This window comes from Electrona antarctica (genome assembly GCF_951216825.1).
Source record: "Electrona antarctica genome assembly, chromosome: 13".
Lineage (NCBI taxonomy): Eukaryota > Metazoa > Chordata > Actinopteri > Myctophiformes > Myctophidae > Electrona > Electrona antarctica.
Genome location: NC_136794.1, coordinates 6,808,122 through 6,828,082, shown reverse-complemented (window position 1 = coordinate 6,828,082; position 19,961 = coordinate 6,808,122). Strand labels below are relative to the sequence as shown.

General features: G+C 42.9%; 1 protein-coding gene across 3 annotated transcripts; it reads left to right on the top strand.

Annotated features, from left to right (window-relative positions):
• The first annotated feature begins 1,544 nt into the window (after window positions 1-1,544).
• LOC306935736 (immunoglobulin-like domain-containing receptor 2) lies at window positions 1,545-16,104 on the top strand. Of its 3 annotated transcripts, XM_079518921.1 has the most exons (10): window positions 1,545-1,679; window positions 4,741-5,070; window positions 6,258-6,377; window positions 9,738-9,794; window positions 11,163-11,309; window positions 11,899-12,063; window positions 12,605-12,718; window positions 13,263-13,461; window positions 13,897-14,608; window positions 15,179-16,104. In XM_079518921.1, exons 1-10 carry the CDS (start codon window positions 1,640-1,642, stop codon window positions 15,212-15,214), a joined length of 1,920 nt encoding a protein of 639 aa, XP_079375047.1. In that variant the 5' UTR covers window positions 1,545-1,639; the 3' UTR covers window positions 15,215-16,104. The 3 variants fall into 3 exon arrangements, with proteins under 3 accessions (XP_079375047.1, XP_079375048.1, XP_079375049.1); XM_079518922.1 differs by lacking the exon at window positions 9,738-9,794; XM_079518923.1 differs by lacking the exon at window positions 12,605-12,718.
• The last annotated feature ends 3,857 nt before the right edge of the window (window positions 16,105-19,961 follow it).

The window sequence follows — 19,961 nt, the reverse complement described above, 5'->3', positions numbered from 1 at the left end:
GTCCAATTTAAATAGTAAAATCAATGTTAATTTAACTCTGAGAGTGTACAGGTCCATTTGGTTCCATTTGTACACTCTCAGAGTTACAGACCCATAAGGGTACAATTGGTTCCAAACTATCATTTAGCTGGGGACCCCCTGGAACTCTCTCAAGGACCCCTAGGGGTCCCCGGACCCCACTTTGGGAACCACTGGTATAGCCTATATATTTAAAAATATTTCTTTCTGTATATGCCCTTGTAGTCATGCACATTCATCTGATTTTATCATGGTGTGCAGGTTCTTGAATTATGTGAGCTACTGAAATTGTACAGTTTAACTTTTTGAGTGGTGCAACCACTCCCTTACGGACGGAGCTATGTGTGTGTGTGTGGGTAGGTGGCTGGCTGGGTGCCTGGGTCTGAGCACGAAAACAGCATTGTTGTTTTTCACCACCTGTGCGCAACCTAACACACACACACACACACACACACACACACACACACACACACACACACACACACACACACACACACACACACACACATATTAACTGTATATATGATGATTTCGGGTGTGCCAGTACAGTACAGTACAGTACAGTACAGTACAGTACAGTACAGTACAGTACAGTACAGTACAGTACAGTAGAGGGTCCAGTAGAGAGGGACCCCCACACGGTAGAGGGACCCCCACACGGTAACTCTGTCATTTCTCAACCGCTTCGGACGCGGGGTGGCCAGACCCACAGGAACACCCTGGGTGTGTTCCTGCGGGTCTGGAACTCCCCCCCCCCCCCCCCCCCCCCTCACACACACACACAGAGTTGCACCACTCACTTCACATGGGTGTGATTTTCTATACAAAACAAACTGCGATTACTGTTCTAAAATATTGTGCTGTATTAATGTTGCCTACTGAAACTTCTAAACTTTATTGTGTGTAGGCCTTTGATTCTCAAACATTTTAATTTAGTTGGGGACCCCCTGTACCCCCTAAAAAGGACATCGGGGGTCCCCAGACCACACATTGAGAATCACTTATGAAGTAAATGTTGCTGTTGTTGGTATGTCTGGTTTTGCTGTTGTTTGTAAAGATGAAATGTAGCCTAATTCTTGAATTTTTATGAAATTGGAATTTCATATAGCCTATTTTTTATTGTTTTGTACTGAAATTATTTTCAATGGATAATTAATTACAATTCATTCTTAAATAAAATAAATAATACAAGACGTTTTGTGTTAAAATTCCTCAGTAGCCATACTCCAAATCTGACCTGATTTTATTAATAAACTGCCCCCTTCCCCAGACCCGACTATCTTTCTTAAATAGGTATGTTACATTTAGTAAGAAATTAAATAATCTATTACTGTGCTGTTGTAGTTTGGATTTTTACTGTAGACGCTATAATATACCGTAGTAATTATAGTTCGTAATTAAAATAGCATGATGGTATTCAAAATGACGTCAAAGTAGTATTGTGGGTTGTGTGGCGACACCCATTCATTAAATGGTACAGTCCCGTTAGTCACAGACGGATTCCCCCGGCCAGTATCTTGAGCAGTCGGTGGACCAAAAGGACCTAAAAAAAAGCGGACAACGAGAATGAGTTTTGACCATCATGTGGATTATTCACAGATCACTGTAAACTGGCTGTAAAATGCTTCTTCGCCAGTTAGCCCTTTTACTGGCAACATGGGGTAAGTTTGACTTTTCAAAAAAGTATAGCCTAAACCGTTACCTTTTTCAATCTTGCGAAAGCAGCGGACGACGTTCAACAGGTTAATCCAACATGCACTGCCTGTGCAAAACATACAGTAGCCTACTAGCCTATTATTGTACAGTGTACCCAATTCTCCTGTATGGTAGGCCTACCTTGCATCTTTTCATAAATGGTATGGATTATACGTATAGCTAGGCGTCTTTTAGATCTGTCCAGACTCTTCCCTATAACGTTGATCCAAATTATAGGTCCTATAGGCGGCAAATAAGTGAACCAAACTTAGAGGACTAGCCATTCCAAATATTATCGCTGGTGTTATTTCATATGAGTGAAGTGAAGAGGTAGGTAGCCATGTTTAGTGATTCAAATTAACATTAAAACACCCCATTAGGCTACACTTTTTCCAAGTGTGGAGAATTTGTTCTTATCAGTGTTTTCAGGCGAATGAGTCAACGTGAAGGAATGCATAAGCAGGGACGTGTCTGTCTGCTGGTCAGGAAATGTGACAGCTTAGTTTTAAAGAGGAAAAGTCTGTGTTCAGGAAACACGTACGGAGCGTCCTGTGGCCGTGGTACAGCTTTGACCACTAATATGATCCAATCATGAGACAAGCTGGTTAATCCACATAGGGATATAGGATTGAAATACATCGATATATGTGTGTTATTTTATTATTTATCTATATCTTGTTAAAGAAAAAAACATTGAAAACACATGAAATAATAATTAACACCTGATGAAAGACTTTTAGAAAACAGTCAAAACTCAAAAAGCTTTCAGGTGAATGATTAGCTAGCAAATGCAAAACTCAATGGTGACGCATCCTGTGGTTGTTACTTGCTTCGCTCCACCTTCCCTAACTCCATCTCTCAGCCTTAAACAAACTGATGGGATTCAGCAAATCAGCACATAACGGTTTTCTTTAAATCTCTAACAGTTAATTGGCTGTCCACTCCCAGCTGGAAGAGATGAAATCATCTTATTGGCTGGTTTTTATTTCTAACCGCCTCCCCCTCTCGGGACAAGGGGAGAATTTCTGTAAAGCGATAACAATGGGTAGTAGACCCCCTGATCAAGAAGACAAAGAAGACGACAGTCGCCCATGTGAGGGAGTTTAGGGGCGTTTATATATCCATACACATGCACAGCAACATTATTCTGCTTACTCACGACTAATAGACCCTTCTAAATACGTTCTAATTTCCCTGACCCTTCTAATTTCCCCTGTCATCCTGCCATCCACTCAGAAAACAACCTGTTGAGTATTTACAGTGGGGTAAGTGAAACTTGATCCTCATCTGGGATCAAGATAAGCCCCGGAAATGGGAATAATGTTTTTAAACTTTCACAAGAACACTTACTAATCTAGCACCTTGAGTCAATGTAGCATGATGGAAATGAGTGGACTAATTGCTAGCCTTCGTAGTAAATTCCTCAGTGTTATCAACTTGTAACCCCTGAGTGTACAATTGAACCAATCCATTTATTTGGTGCCATTTGCACAATCTCAGAGTCAGGGACGTGCACACATAGACATCAAAGGGGGCTTCAGCCCCTGCCCTTTTACCCGTCTGTAAAAACAACTGCCCTTTCCAGAACACAAACGCAGCATTTACTACGGCGAAAGAAATGCAAATGCCACTCCTTTCCATGCCATACCCGGAATGGCAGCAGTCAGTCCTCCTGAACTTGAACGCAGCATTTTGCGTTGAACAAATTTGTTTTGAAATCCTAGTCGTAACACCGCATCTCTATAGCTAAAGAGTGCTGGGTTGCGCCCTGACAATAGCTGATCTACAAGCTCTCAACGCGTCGCAGCGCGACGCGTTGAGAGCTTGTAGATCTGCTATTTTCGCTATTTTTTTTCTCCAAAAGTGCCCTCTTTTACAAGATTTCAGCCCCTGCCTCTCTAACAATCTCTGTACGTCCTTGCTCAGAGGTAAATTAACACTGAAGATGTTACACTACGTGTTGGTGTAATTAGAAAGAGGACCAATGGAAATAATATACCCACAGTGCACGTTGTCAGATTGGTCTTAAAAGTAGAGGTCCACAGTGGACTTGGTCATTGTTGTGATTTCCTCCCCTTGTGGGAAATGTTTAGATGTGGTTCTCTTGCCCCACCCAGGCCTAATATCACTTGCTACAGTGCAGAAGAATGCATCCACAATGCCTCTCACAGCTCCCTTTATAATGACAACCCCCTACCTCTCAACAAACTTCCCCAGCCCCCCCACGCACAGAGGAATTTCACCTCTGTGACCCCAGTACTGAACAAGAGGAGCCCCCCCATCTCTATTCTATTCATTGCCTCTAGGCTTGTTTTGATATTGCTCATGTCAGCTGTTTATTAGGTGTAATCTCTCATGGATGAGCCTCAAACACATGTACACATGAACATGCACTCAAGAGCACCTGTAGTGCTTCAGACAGTCTACCCTTCTGCTTGGTTTTAACTGGACCCATTTTGATCTCTTTGCAACATTTACATAACCCTCTGAAAATTAAGGTATCAGGTACGGTCGCCCCTAAACCATCTCACCCCTCGATTTTTCCGCCAACCTCACGCCGACCGCTCGGTCCGACGGTTCTTTATTTTGTTTTACTGAGAATAAGGTTAGAAATAAATTTAAGGTTAGGCATAGTTTCACTGGGGTTAAGTTTACGTATAGGGTTAGGATTAGGCATAGTTTTACTGAGGTTAAGGTTAGGACTAAGGTTAGGTTTAAGCATAATTTACATAGGTTACTTTAGGAATACCAGGCCGCACAGTTCCGCCGGCTGTACGCCCGGGGCGAGTTGGTAAAGGGGCGAGTCGTTTGGTATTCAAAATTAAAATGATGTATTCAAAAGTCAAACACGGGACCGCTAGATGGGTTAATTTTGTATGAAACTAATTATTTCCCAGAATTATTGGAAATACACTCATACTGGCATCGCTATACTCGTAATCATCACCTGCAGCTGTTTGACTGGCTTCCCCTCCGAATGTCCCCCTATATTTCACCTCTGTTTGTTTGGTGTGTTTTTTGTTTCAGTCTGTGTGTGCGATGGCGTGCAGGTTACAGTGCGGGAGGACAAGCGATGGGCTATGCTCTTCCAGACGGTGGTCCTCGAGTGTCAGTACCACACTGCCTCCACCCAGACCCCTGTGGTGCAGTGGTGGTACAAGTCCTACTGCCGCGACCGCACCAGAGACGCATTTACTCTTCGCGAAAGTCTGGGGGCCCGTGCATCGGATCTGGGTCCCACGGCCCATCTGGAGTGCTCCGACAGCACCCGCACGGTTCGTGTTGTGGCCTCCGGACAGGGACCCTCCATAACGCTCTCCGAACACTACAAAGGCAGAGATATCTCCATTATAAACAGTAATGTGGTGATTCCTATATACATTATTTGAATATGTTGAATTGAATATTGTCATATGTCTGAAATACAGAACATCTGTAGGTTGTGGAGGTCCTTGTTCACGGCTTACTGTATTGTTCAGGATTACTGGTGGCCATGTGTGATACTCTGTGATTTATCCCTCAGTAGGACTCAAAGCTGATTGTGCTGTGGTGGGTTTCCTGTTCCTTTAATGGTTCTCTTTTGTCCTTGTGTCTCACAATAGACTGGCTACTATGAAGATATCCCCCGCTCCCTTATTCATTTCTATTCGTGACTATGCTGCTTTTACAACACACTTCTTATCAAAACCAAACACCCGCCTTTTATTAAAGTGCATCAATAGAACACACCACCTTAAACAATGCCCCACGCTGTCACCATTCATTACATTAGTAAGTAAAGACGTGATGCTGCTCTTAACTCACCATGGATTGTAAAACCTGTCAACCCCTAGTCAGTGATATACAGCAGGGGTTCTCAACGTTTTTGGCCGGGGACCCCCGGAAATGCTTTGGCAATGTCTCGGGACCCCCGCCCCGCCCCCTACCAACTCCCAATATAAATTGACTGCTACAATAACCTTAATAAAAGAGACAATACACCATAAATAAATACTGAAACCAGATATAATGTAAACTCTTCATCTCCATTTTCCAGGCATTCAGTTAAAAAATATATATATATATTTTTTTTTAATAATTTGGGGACCCCCCAAAATAATTTAGCCCAGGCGGTGGCGTAACCGTCTGGGCATCCGACTGGTAATCCAGTCGCAGTGTGCCGCGGGTTCGACTCCCGAGCCCGACACGGCCTTTACTGCATGTCTTCTCCCGTTTCCTGTCTGTCCCTTCAAAAACCAATAAAAAAAAAGGCGTAAGCCGCAAAAAAAATATCTTTAAAAAAAAAAAGAATAATAATTTGGCGACCCCCCGAGGGGTCGCGACCCACGGGTTGAGAACCCCTGATATACAGAACACATCATTGGAATTCAGCCCCAAAAAGCTAGCAGTATTCAGACAAAATATATGAAATATATTGGTATGAATGCCAGGTGACTGGCTCTGAATATACGATGGGTTCTAGTCAAGAGTGCTGACATGTTTATGGCCATTATCTGTTCATGCTCTCAAGTCATTTGACCTTTCGCTGCTCTTTCCCTGTGCAGAAGCAGACTTGCGGATCGGAGAGTTACAATGGGGAGATAGCGGAGTGTACTTCTGCAAAGTTGTCATCGCCAACGACCTGGAGGGGAAGAATGAAGCCCAGGTGGAGTTACTCGTGCTTGGTACGTCCCCTACTGCCTTCATACCAAAAGCTCATTAACACCCAGCACCAAAAAAACCTTGTGATGCAAATGACACAAACATTGAAAGAATACAATTCGGCTCCTCTGAATATGTATTCTGCTCTTACATGGTTGCACAATAGAGCGTCGCAGTCCCTCCCCCTACCATGGACCAGGAAATGAATCCCAATGCATTTTTCCCATAGACATTTCTATTAGTATTTATTTAAAGACGGTTACGCCGCGGACAAAGCCAACTCAAGTCGTGACACATGACAACACAAACAATATTTTGGACCAAACAAATAATTACAAAGAAGAAAAACAACAAAAAAAGTGTTGTAACCTGCCGTTTTTTTCTTCTTTCTAATGTTTGTTGTTTGATTTGTCACGACTCGAGTTGGCTTTGTCCGCGGCGTAAACGTCTTTAAATAAATACTTTCTGAAATGTCTATGAGGAAAATGAACGGAGAATCATTTCCTGGTCCATGGTAGGGGGCGGGACTGTGACGCTCTATATGGACACTTGGAAGTTGGAATAATACTACCATTCAAGCTAAAAGAGATACAAATAAACAAACAGGTCAGGAGACCGCTTTGGTTCTCTTTTTATTGGTTTGTAACGCTATTGTGAATGCAATTGTTGTCTCCTGCATTCCAAAAGGACCATACACAAGCTTCCGTGGAGACAGCCAAGCGATGATGGTCTCTTTACATGCTCCTGATCCTCTGTGAGAGGCTCTATTGTTTGCCTAAAGACTACACTTTCACTGGATCCCACTTTTGGTACAACTTAGAATAGTCAGTTAGATACAATGTAACATTTGTCAAGATAGATGGTCGACTAGGATCACGACAGACAGAGTGTGTGTGTGTGTGTGTGTGTGTGTGTGTGTGTGTGTGTGTGTGTGTGTGTGTGTGTGTGTGTGTGTGTGTGTGTGTGTGTGTGTGTGTGTGTGTGTGTGTGTGTGTGTGTGTGTGTGTGTGTGTGTGTGTGTGTGTGTGTGTGTGTGTGTGTGTGTGTGTGTGTGTGTGTATTGGTTTATGCTCATTACAAATTGTTTGTTGTTGATTAATGATTATAACAGTTGAGCAGCCTGTGTTTTAATATACTACTGCAATATCTTTATCTACTGAATCATGCCAGAGAGAAGTTCTGTGTGTAGGCTATTGTTGTCAGAACCACAAGCCACTCCTTAAGCTGTTACTATGGCAACATTCATTTTTTTTCCTGAAGGGACTAAACTTCTAGCATGGGTTCAATGGTGTGGACATGTCTCCAAAGAGACAGAAGCAGACAGAAGTAGGCTTGACAGTGACCCTAAAGTTTAGGGTCACTGTCAAGCCTACTTCTGTCTGCTATTCTGGTATGTTTAGGCTAAACATACCAGAATAAGGTCATTGACCAAACTAATTTGTGTGAGCACTGGAAACTTGCCTGTAACAGTGCCATGTTGCACCAAAGAGTGTTCATGCATGTGCCCTCCACTAATCTATTTATAATCAGCTCACAGGGGAGAGAGAAACCATGGGGTGCTGAAATTAAGATTCAGATTGTCTATGTTTTCAGCTGGAAGCTAAAAAGCTGGAAAGTTTTAAGAAGACAAAATCAAGCTTCCATAGCCTCTCTTGGTCTGATTCCCTCCTTAGAGACTTTAAGTTTTCTTCCTTTGTACCGGCACTCTATCCCCACTTTCTTCCAGAATCTCATTGTCCACTCCCTCCTCTATTAATTCCTTACCATTTAATGGTCTCTTTCCATCTCTCGCTACCACCCTTTCCTCTCAGGGGGTGCATATCTTCTGCTGTCTCTCAGGTTACTCAGTATTACTCAGCATTGTGGTATTTAGATGAGTTTGCCGGCCAGCACAGCTAGGTGCCTTGTGTGCACACACAGTGCACTTTTATCAGAAGGGGAGGTTATGCTATCCATGGTAACTGCCTACTCAGCACAGGCTGTATACAGCCTGGCTGCCTATATTTCTTCTACTGTAGTCAGACAACTCAGACGGTGAGGGCAGAGGCTTACCTTAATAACAGCCTCCAGAGACCTCACACCAGCACATACTGAAAACACAGAACATACATATTAACAATCTGAGTGTAGCCATCAAATCACCTGTTGCAGACCAAATTAATGTTATTTTCCCTGGGCCATGAGAATGAGCAGAGAGTACTGTGTGCCTGTTGTTTGATAGTGTAACAATCACAATTTATTTCCCTGGTATATTCTTTTTAGTCCAGTTTACCTGATCATCCATATCACTCTTCGTAAATCAACACAGATATGTCTCTTAAATATTTGCTCTCTTGGTCCTTCTATCTCTATTACTGCCTGTTTACTGTACACCTTATAATAAAAACAAAGAGTCATTGTCTCCATGACGATATGACCCGGCCTTGATGAGTACTGGTCAATTGGTGCCCTACATTCCTTTATTATACTTTGCGCTCCATTTTCCCAAGCCCCCTCTTTGTGCTTTTAAATTCCCACACTTTCTCTTGCAAACCCTCCAGGCTCCACCTATAACCAATCCCAATTGTAATGGATTTAAACTATAATGTCTGCATTTATGCACCATTGTGCATGCACTTTGCCGGTTGGAACCGTTGCGCATGTTTAATGTGATCAGTGACCACTTTGCAGAAATGTTGCACCGCTGGGCCTTTGCTAAAATTAAAAGTGTAATGAGTTTGGCCTTTGAACTCTGAACCATAACTTTTGAGAGTTGTGTTTATGTTCATAGGTTGGTATTTTGAGGCCTATTTCTCGGAAACTCTCAGTCGCATCAGACATTAGGAGCATGGACTCTGGACAGCCCAATGTTTCCATGTCAATATACAAAACATCCTGCACAGGATTTAAAAGTCAGGGACAGGGAGTATATGATAGCATGCATTTTCTGACCATTTGTGCAGTTGCAGTACCTTAATATGTACAATTACATAATTTCGCCAGAAGCAATTTTCCCAAAACTCATCCTGAGGGGTGGACCTGGCTCCCGGCATAATAGCTAGAGCATGTACAGTACCATGTCTCTCTTACACATCTGTGTGGCTATATACAGTATTTAGTCTACGCTTGCAACCTTAGTTGATGAGCTAGACTCAGGGTAACCTCACATCACCAGACTTTCCACCGCAGAGACTCACGGTTAGATTTGCTGGGGATGAAATCCCTGCCTTCTGGTCCGATTGAATTCAATGAGCTGACGAGAAAATGTTTGTGGGCCCTGTTTATTCTGTTTATTGCATGAGCCATTACTCTCGTCACTCTGGCTTCATATTATGCCACACCTTTTTCTCTTGCTTTTCGGCTTCCTTTTCCAGCGCTCACTTTTGCTCTCCCTCTCTCTGCAGGTAGGACAGGTGAGAAGAACGATATCCTACCTGAGTTTGATGTGGAGATTATGCCAGGTATGGCACCTCACCTGGTACCTATGGCTTAGCTAATGCCCTCTGTTTTACTCCTTAACTGTCCAATCAAAATGCTCTCTGCTCTCTTACTAACACATCGAGAGGAAACAAGTTTTCGATTCTCTGTGCTCAGTGAGCCAATCTTAAATATGAACTGTACATGTAGTACAGTCATATGCATAGGATTCATGCCTTGATTACAAATGGTTGCTTGATACCATGTACCCCTGCCGGCAGGATTGAATCTCACCTGAGACCTTTATTCTGTTTCGCTGATGCTCCATATCCATCTTGGCTTTCCTACTTTATGATGAAAGGAAAAAAACACTTATTTTTTAAATTCTTTTCTCTCACTGCTAATTGTTGACTGAGGCCAGGGCATATCTACTGTAAGCGAAAAAAAAAAAAGAAGAAAAGTGTTTTTGCGACAATTCAAAACATTCATGTAGTTTTCCGTATGACACACATCTACAGGATGTGTGTGTTCACTTGGCAGGGAGTTGATTGGACTATTATTTGTCATTTTTGGCCACACCCAAAGGAAGTGTGTCATTATGGATGCTTGAAAGACAGGAAGGTGGATAAGAATGGAAGTTTAACCCCAACAGATAGAGTTCCCTAGAGGTTTCCTAAAGACTACTATGTTTAATGACGTTATGTGGGAATACCTTATTAAAGGCTCTATATTTTCAGCCTGTGATGGCTTCAGAGGCTGCCTCACAGAAAGTGAGGCAGCCTTTGTATTGCCTTTGTATTGAGTTTGTGCTTGAAATGTACTGTATAATTCTGCAAACTGTTAATACATTTTTCAATCAATCAATCAATCAATCAATGTAATTTGCAAATGCTACTCTTCACCACTGATTCTGGAAATGATACGTTGCACAATTGTACTGTAGTTTTTGTGTAGAACACTCAGCAATGGTAGAACCACGACTTGGTAATTTGGTCATTTTGCACTCTACTTTAACCCATTTTGGGTGGGAACCCCTTTTGGTCTGCTATTTAGGTCTGCTATTTTTAAAAAATCGTGAAAATGTGGCCCAAATGTTTGAATATATTCTTTCAGAGCGAACGTTTTTAACTCAAATCTTTGCTTCTGGAGGTTCCCTGGAACAACATATGTTCAGATGGGGCTCGGTGGCCAATTGCATCTCATTTTGGGGGTTCTTGAGATTAAATAGTTTGAGCACCACTGACATAGAAACATAGGTTTTTCAGAAAACTGTAGAAGACATTTTTAGAATCTGGTCTCAGGTCTAAATGGGTTAAAACAACAACAAACTTATCTTAGCTTATCTGTTAGACTGAGTGCTTGTGCGTGCAGAGGGTGTATTTGTTTATCTCTCTACTGTATGTGTATTCCAGAGTGGGTGTTTGTGGGGTCTGTGGTGCTGGGCAGCATCCTGTTCCTGCTGTTGGCGGGGATCTGTTGGTGCCAGTGTTGTCCACACTCGTGCTGCTGTTACGTCAGCTGCTGCTGCTGCCCTGACACCTGCTGCTGCCCACGACACTGTGAGTAATGTGCACTAGTATCATGTGAGGTACCTGAAAACGGTAACGACTACATATATATGAGGGAAAGTGACTTTTGAGTGGCTTGAGGTTGTCCTGTAACCAGAAGACCTTGCATACTATCCATGTTACAAGCAATATGTGTGTGGGTATATCTTCAGCATGATGAAGTGTGCCTGCTCATTCATCTGGATAAGAGAGACATATTATTGTCTAAAAAGAAAACACTTTCTCCAATGAAAACACTTTCTCCAATGATGATATCTCCTTTAGACTAGAGTTCCAAAAAGGGTCTTCCGAAGCCACTGTGAGTGGACAAGACCAACTACGTTTTACTAGTGTTTGATTTCTGGCTGCTCCATTAGTTAAGCTCTCCTTTGGGAGGTAATGCTAAATGTACGTATACCTAGATGTGTGCCAGTGTTGGAAAAATAGCTGAACTAGAGAGGGCCCACCCAACACATCATGATGAAAAACAGTAATTGAAGGTGTCACGTGTGCAACATTGGCATGCAGCTAAGTATGAATTGTGCTTAATTTAAAGGCAATCGTCTATTTGATAAATATCATTTCTCACCATTTTTCTTAGTATATGAGGCAGGGAAGATGGCAAAGAGTGGCCAGCCACCCCAGCCTCCCATGTATCCCTACTACATTCCCATGGGTTCCACCATGATCCCCATGGCTCCTTCATCCCATATGGACCCTAACATGGTTTCCCTCCCCGCCTCAGTAGAAAACAATCTGGCTGGAGGTAAGTGCTATGAACAATGTTCATGAAAGCCACACATACAGCACACAGTACAGTAGCACTTGAGAGTGAGATAAACCTGCTACATTTTTCCTTTCACTGAGTTGACTAACCCTCATTTACCGTAATTCATTCACCAACCTCAGTAGTTTGTCCCTAACCTGAATGGAGAAGTATAATTGACAAGTGTTGGAAACATCAATGTGTGTGTGTGTGTGTGTGTGTGTGTGTGTGTGTGTGTGTGTGTGTGTGTGTGTGTGTGTGTGTGTGTGTGTGTGTGTGCGTGCGTGCGTGCGTGCGTGCGTGCGTGCGTGCGTGCGTGCGTGCGTGCGTGCGTGCGTGCGTGCGTGCGTGCGGGCGTGCGGGCGGGCGGGCGGGCGTGGGGGGTGTTGTATGTGTGATGTTGCTGCCAGTTTGTCTTGTCTGGTTGTGAGTTAGTTTCATGTTTGTAGCCCACAGTGGCTTCTATGGTAATTACAAGTGTCTGCCCTGCATGTTTATGTTCTGGCGTGTGTGTGAATGTGCACGTGTCCCACGTCCACAGTGCGCAGTGGGTTTCGACTCCAGGCCAATCAAGGCCAGGACTCAATGAAAGTTCTGTACTACGTAGAGAAGGAGATGGCTCAGTTTCCCTCTGCCAAGATAGCTGCACCCCAATGTAAGCCTGTCATCAGTTGGCACGTTTATGTGATCTGTGTGTAGTGTGTGTGTGTTTGTGTGTTAGCTTAAATGTCTTTGTTTTCAATGTTTCAATGTTTGGGGTAAATAAAGCATGTCATATCTTCATCTCATTCTCACATGCTCCGTCTTAGCGTCACAATAACTAACTAACCTATAGGCCCTTCACCACAGGACATGCATAGATGACAAAGTGTGCCATTGGCATCAATTCGATGAAGAGTTGTGCACACCTTTTTGCGCGCTGACGTCATGGTGAGTGCAGTCTGCTGCTGCACTCAATTTATTGTTCTTGCGACTTTGCACTCTACTTGCTTGCGTTGACTCTAGCACTATAGTTGACTAAAGTTGCTATAGTTGCCCCCATGCACGTCCTGTGAACTGTGAATGGCGCCATACAGCATGTCATGTTCTGTTTTTGATCCTCAGTCAAACAGTTAACCTTTCTTGCTTTGGATGGAACTTTCAGTAAACTAGTTAGTTAGCAGTTAATGGCCTCCAAAGTGACATGTCTATCCCAACAGCCAGAAGCCTATCAGAGCTGAGCTCTCTTCACGATGGAGGGAATATAGATTTCAAGCAGACCTATCAGACTGTCCAGATGAAGGCACTCCCGCCAATACCAGACCTTGATGACCAAGCAGTGCTGAGAGCTCCGTTTACTCAGGGTCGCAGGCACAGGAGGGACAGGGACAACCACTCAGAGGATGAGCAAGACAGCAGGTACAATGCACATATAGTGCATTTGATTTATAGCCTACTTGGCTATGGTGGTATGGCGGCGGTGGTTCAGGGGTAGAGTGCCTGGATGGTAACCGCAAGGTTGCCAGTTCAAACCCGGGCTCCCCCAGAGTTACTGTTGAAGTGTCCTTGAGCAAGACACTGAACCCCTAATTGCTCCTGATGTGCTAGTTGGTGCCTTGCATCGTTTCCGCTGCCATCGGTGTATGAATGTGTGTGTGAATGGGTGAATGTAATGCACAATCTCTGTAAAGCACCTTGGATACAGGCGCTATATAAATGCACCATTTACCATTTATTCTTGTTGTGTTGAATTATCAATATCAACTGTAAAATGTGACATTTATTTCAGAGAATCTGTTATTTCTGTTACGTCAAAATATCAATTGGGTTTCATGCTGTCTCCTGTTGGACCAGGTGGAACCCTCGCTCTGAACACCTGAAGCGGAAGACACTGAGCAGCAGGGGGCGCACTGGCTCTCTGGATGAGCTGGAGGAATTTGCCCGCTCCTACGGCGGCAACCATGCTCGCCGGGGAGAACCCCGAGCGCAGGACTACGACCGCAGTCACCCGGGCGGCAGCCCCCCGCGTCGTTTCCACGGTGACGAGGACGACGGCTGGCATCGCCGCAGCCCTTCTCCTTTGCCACAGAAGCGAAGGGGCACGTGGGACAATGACCGGCCCTCCCGTCCCTCCCGCCGCCACGCTCAGAGAGGGTTGGGCTACGACGATGCCTTTCTTAACAGCGCGCTGGAAAGCAAGGCGAGGGGGCAGGGAGGGGACAGGGGTGGCGGAAGGGTTGACGAGGACAGTGACACTCCCTCCAGGGGGAGTTCTAGAGGCAAGGGCAAGGGCAGTGACTGTTACTACAGCCGGTCACCTAGCAACCGCCTCGAGGACGAAGACTCTTTGCCTCCATACTCAGAGCGCGAAGTGGAGAGACATCGAAGATTTGACCAACAACAGCAAACAGAACGTTACCGCACGGTAGAACCACAGAGTGAACAGTACAGGACCACTGACCCAGCCATGAGGCCTTTCTCTTACACCCGCCCACCCCAGGGAATATCGCATACCTTGCAGGGCGGCAGAGAGGACTGGGACACTGGGGACAGGAACAGAAACATGGTGAGTTACTTGTAGTTGCAAAGAGTAACACACTGGCTCTCACAATGCGCTCTTATGCAGAGGATAAATAATAGTATAATACAAATTAAACAATTAAACTGAAACTGTTATACTGTTGGCCAGCATATATTCCGCATGTCTCTATTTTGAAAATGGGGTAATGTAATTTCAGTATATATAACTGACGAGTCAAGTCTTACACTGAAGTATTCTAATTTAGTTTTATTTTTTTTAATAATTATTAGAGCTAGCTATAAGTTCTTTATACTTCACAAGCACAATATATGTTGTCAAAGTGTAAATGTTGTTACCAGATATCAGTCCAAAGTCAGTGGAATTTCAATCAAACCACATATTCAAAAATCACTTTTTTTGATTTGCACTCTTAAAATCATCATCACCATATACTACTAACAGATCTGCATGTTTTTTTATTGTTGTTTTTTTTATTGTTGTTTTTATTATTACAAGAACCAAAATGCCTCAGTGAACACGCAAGACTAACCCAGCATGAACAGCATGCAATGCAAGGTTTCTAATGTATGGCTCCTGGTCTATTTCCTTTAACAGAGCACAGCACTGAGCCGAGATTCTCTCATAGTGTGACACTGTCAGCGTTCAAGCCTTGGTCCATCCATACTGCACTGCCCATGTTGTGAATCTCACACCACTCTTTTAAACCTGCACTCTGTTCCTAAGCAGGACGGACTAATAACTCTTCTACCATGCAGTCACATGATGTGTGCGTCATCTCATTAAAATAACAGCACTGACAAACAGCGGAATTGGATGGAAAATCGTGAGAAATGGAAAGTGCATCATGTGCAGTATAGTTTGTTTTAAAGGAAAGGTTTATGGTTCTGTTTGTGTGTGAATGCATATGTGCATGCATTAATACTTGAGTGATTAAGCACACATGTAGCCTATACAAATGGTATGTAAATGTGTGTGTGTGTGTGTGTGTGTGTGTGTGCGTGCGTGCGTGCATGCGTGCGTGCGTGTGTGCGTGCGTGCGTGCGATGGGGGGGTTGGACGTGGATTCAGTGGGTGTACCTGTGCCAATAGGCTATACTTTAGCTGTATATTTATCATGTTCATTTTGCCAATTTAAGGATGTTTATACATGCCTTGTGCTGCCTTGTGTTGAACAACACTACTTATGAATAGGTAGCGGCCACTGTGGTTGTAAAGTTTTGTATTTTTCCCTACAAACTTTATCAAAAATATTTTTCTCTCAAAGTGCTGCAACTCAGGTTCACTTTGTTGGTGTGTGCAGTATGTTTATGTCTTTTGTGAAATGTACGACCAATTATTGTAACTTACATTTTCTTTCTGCAAATTTCAATTGCACTGTTACATGAACTATACCCTATAGCCCAAGCATAAACTGGCCTCTAGTGTCTAGGCTGGCTAAGTGATTGGCTATGAGACTGTGCCATACGATATTGCTATATAACAATTTTTACGTCACTGATTTTGATATAAAACACCTATTGTCTGACAGAGATTGTGTCTGTGTGTGGTTAATGTCTGATAATGCGTGTGATAGCATTGTGTGCTTTGTGTTTTCTTTATCACTGCTTATCAAACATACACAGCTAAATACACACCAGTGTTGCTCACTACCTTCATCTAAAGTAAACTACTCAGTGTGCACACTTGTGTCAAGTACAACATGTATAGGTATGAATCTAAAGCCTGATTTATGCTCAGTTGCGTGCCAGTGTCGTGGACAATAGCCAAAGGTTACAAATTGCGTCGAATGCGTTGTGAGCTTGCAGATCGACTATTTCCTGTTGCGTGACACTACACACAACCAACTATAAATCTGCGGTAGGCCTATACGAAAATATTTTGAAAAAAGGTGGGCCATTGTAAATTTCAGAGCTTACTAACTATAACATATTTATTAGTTTAGATAGAATAGTATGATAAGAGGAAAAGAATGGAATACATCCATGACAAAATATGCAAACATTAAAGTAGAAGATAACAGGACACAGGATATAAAAGATGCATCCTTCCCACATGCTGACATCACAATTCCAGGAAGGAAATTATGGTAGATTCTGGACCCTCGCAAAAGGTTCAGAATGAAATGACTGTGCTCGCAACAGAATGGGTAACAGTTCCATTATGTGGCATTTTCAAGTACAGCCTGTTGAGCTGACAGGAGTGCTTGAGTTCAGCTCTGGCAAGCATGTTTTGCATAAATACGGTAGTAAAGCTGCAGATGTAAACAACCACACAATGACCACAAAAGCTTATAGACCTACTTATCCCAGGACGGAACTTTATATTCTGTCTGTCTGCCAGGGTGAATGAATGCCATGTTTTTAGACTAGGTGATCTGCATCTTGTCTAGTGGTTCTTTCAATTCATATTCAAATCCCTCTGGATTCAGTTTTGTGCGACTGCGAGCCTGGAGACAAAGGCCTACACAGACAAAGACACAAAATAAATCATTATTATCTGCAATCAATAGCCTAGTGCAGGGTTCCCCAATAGGCGGCCCGCGGGCCATTTGCGGCTTGCGGAGCGCCCCCTTGCGGCCCGCGGAAGAATTCTTTTTTTTGGGGGGGGGGGGGGGGGGTCCCAGATATAAATGGCATTAAATGGGGGTCAGTAGCCTATGCATGTCAAACTGGGCATCCTTTTCAAATGGGGTCCTGCCCTGAAAATTCATTTTCAGGGCAAGACCTCGACCTCACGCGTGCGGACTCGGCCCCCAGCCTGGTACCCTAGTCAAAATATGGCCCTCGAGGAAAATTAATTGGGGAACCCTGGCCTAGTGATTCAGAAGGAGCAAAGAAATCCCAAAACCACAAGTGGATATAGTAGCTATGTTATTGCATCTTTCATCTTTGTTTTAGCCGCCCCAAAAAGTAAAAAAGTAAAATAAAAAATAAAATACAATGTTTTGTCGTCGTCTGATTGGATTTTGGAATTGGAATTGGATTGGAATTCCATAATGTATTGATGTTGGTAGTGGTACTATAGGAGAGATAACAGTCGTTCAAAATAACAATTATTCTACTGTGTAGGCTGTTGGTTACATATTTGCCTGCGAGTGTGTACAGGGCAGAATATTGTAATGGATTGTGTGACTGTTTGTATTTAGTTCTGCATAGTGCAGGCCATTCTATAATGTGTATACTATTGTTCATTACTCTAATTGTGTAGATTTCTTGTAAATTAAGTAATGCAGATGTTTAACAATGATTTAACTCTTGGTCCATTTGGTTTCATTTTACACTCTCAAGAGTTAAAGATCTAATAAGGGTCCATTTGGTTACCAACTCTCCATTTAGCTGGGGACCACCTGGAACCCCCTCAAGGACCACTGGTGGTTCCCGGACCACTGGTTGAAAACCACTGCTTTATAGCATATAGCGTTAAGCGTAACAACGTACAAAAAGCATCCTCAGTATGAATAATAGCTATACGGCAGTATACACATTATAGAATGGCCTGCACTATGCAGTACAAAATACATACAGTCACACTATCCATTACAGTATTCCACCCTGTACACACTCACAGGCAAGCTACAGTGTACAAACAGTGACCACCCTGACCCTATATACACTAGCCTGTACCATGCAGAACAAAATGCACAGTGATCGTGTTCATAGAACTCGCTTCTTCTTCTTCCGTGCCGCAATTAACTAACGCTACGCTTGATTTTTGACACAAAATAAATGGTCAATCATTTTACCAGAAACCCAAATAGCTAGCCCTAAATGTATACGAATGGACTCATAATGTGCCATAGTGACTATGCCTGTGTGCTACACATTTTAAAGGGGGGCTAATTCAAGAAGAACAGAAGGGCCCAACAGTCTCAGTGGGCTTGACATCTATTTAGCCCTTGCCTTTTCATCTTATTATAGACCACTAATTCAAATGTGTAGGCTCTAATTATGAAAAAATCTAACAATAATAAAAACATTATTTATGATTAACATACTGATAATTGCACCTGACTTGATAAGGCAAAATGGTTGAAATTCTTCCATGTACACAAATACATATGGCTGAGATTTCAGTTCTTTATTTCTTGTTCTCAGTTCTCTGTTTGCTGGAAAGTTCTAGTCAAATGATTTGTGGTTTGTCCGCAAACGTCTTTCCAGGTTCTCTTTCTTCACCATCACTGTTCAGTTCTTGCTGATGAGACAAATAATTACAGTAGAATAATGATGAGAGAGCTCTAGTCTATCCAGTTCCATGTATGGTACACAAATACATATGGCTGAGATTTCAGTTCTTTTCTTGTTCTCAGTTCTCTGTTTGCTGGAAAGTTCTAGTGAAATGAGTTGTCACCAAGTTCCCTTTATTCACTATCACTGCATATAGTTAATTCACTCTATCCCACTCATTTGTTAGTTTCAAGAGTAGTAGGTTTCCATTAAGGTGAACAAGTATTCAATGTTGATGAGAAAGTCTTAGAACATGCACACCGGTAGGTGGTGTGATGTAAGGAATTATGCCAGTGGAACAATGAAAGAGCAACAATGAAAGGCAGCTATTAGCAAACATTACTTATAGCTGTCTGTCTTGTCTTGCATCCTCACCTGACATTAATGAGCATGCCATCTTGACACTTCACCAGTCACCAAAATAATTCAAACTAATTATTTAAATATTTTTGATATATTGTAGACATTATAACCAACATAAAAAAATGAATAAACAGACATGGACAAGTCTTGCCAGTATTGTGACATGTTGATGACCCCTGGAACAAACAGACACATGCAATTAACCAGAATTAGGCACCGATACTGTGATACATACAGCATATTCTTTCAATTCATATTCAAATCCCTCTGGATTCAGTTTTGTGCGACTGCGAGCCTGGAGACAAAGGCCTACACAGACAAAGACACATCTTGGTCTATATGTAGGCCTATACACAAAATAAATCATTATTATCTGCAATCTAGTCCTAGTCCTCTTCTAATTCAGAAGGAGCAAAGAAATCCCAAAACCACAAGTGGATATAGTAGCTATGTTATTGCATCTTTCATTTTTGTTTTAGCCCCACCCAAAAAGTAAAATAAATAAAAATAAAATACAAAATAAAAAAAAATCACTAAGGGATTATTACACAGTCCCATCTAGTGTTCAGTGTATTTGATGTGACAGCAGTCGAGTTCTGCCTCTGGGTTTTGCACCTGTTACAACTCGAGGCGGGGTCAGTGGTGATGTCACCTGAAGCTGGGGGATGGGGGATGGTGTGACTCGTCGATTCCACCGACCTGCGGTCTGCGGAGAAAGTTGTCCTCCTAACAACAGGTGGAAATCTACTCGTCTCTCGGTGGCGGTGCTGTGCAAGGCGTTTTAGGGGAGT

Excerpts from the sequence above, each read along its gene's own strand:
- LOC306935736 (XM_079518921.1), top strand. The coding sequence starts at position 1,640 with ATGCTTCTTCGCCAGTTAGCCCTTTTACTGGCAACATGGG. Across the intron at positions 12,064-12,604 it reads AGAAAACAATCTGGCTGGAG|TGCGCAGTGGGTTTCGACTC; the intron begins GTAAGTGCTATG and ends CCACGTCCACAG. Across the intron at positions 12,719-13,262 it reads CAAGATAGCTGCACCCCAAT|CCAGAAGCCTATCAGAGCTG; the intron begins GTAAGCCTGTCA and ends CTATCCCAACAG.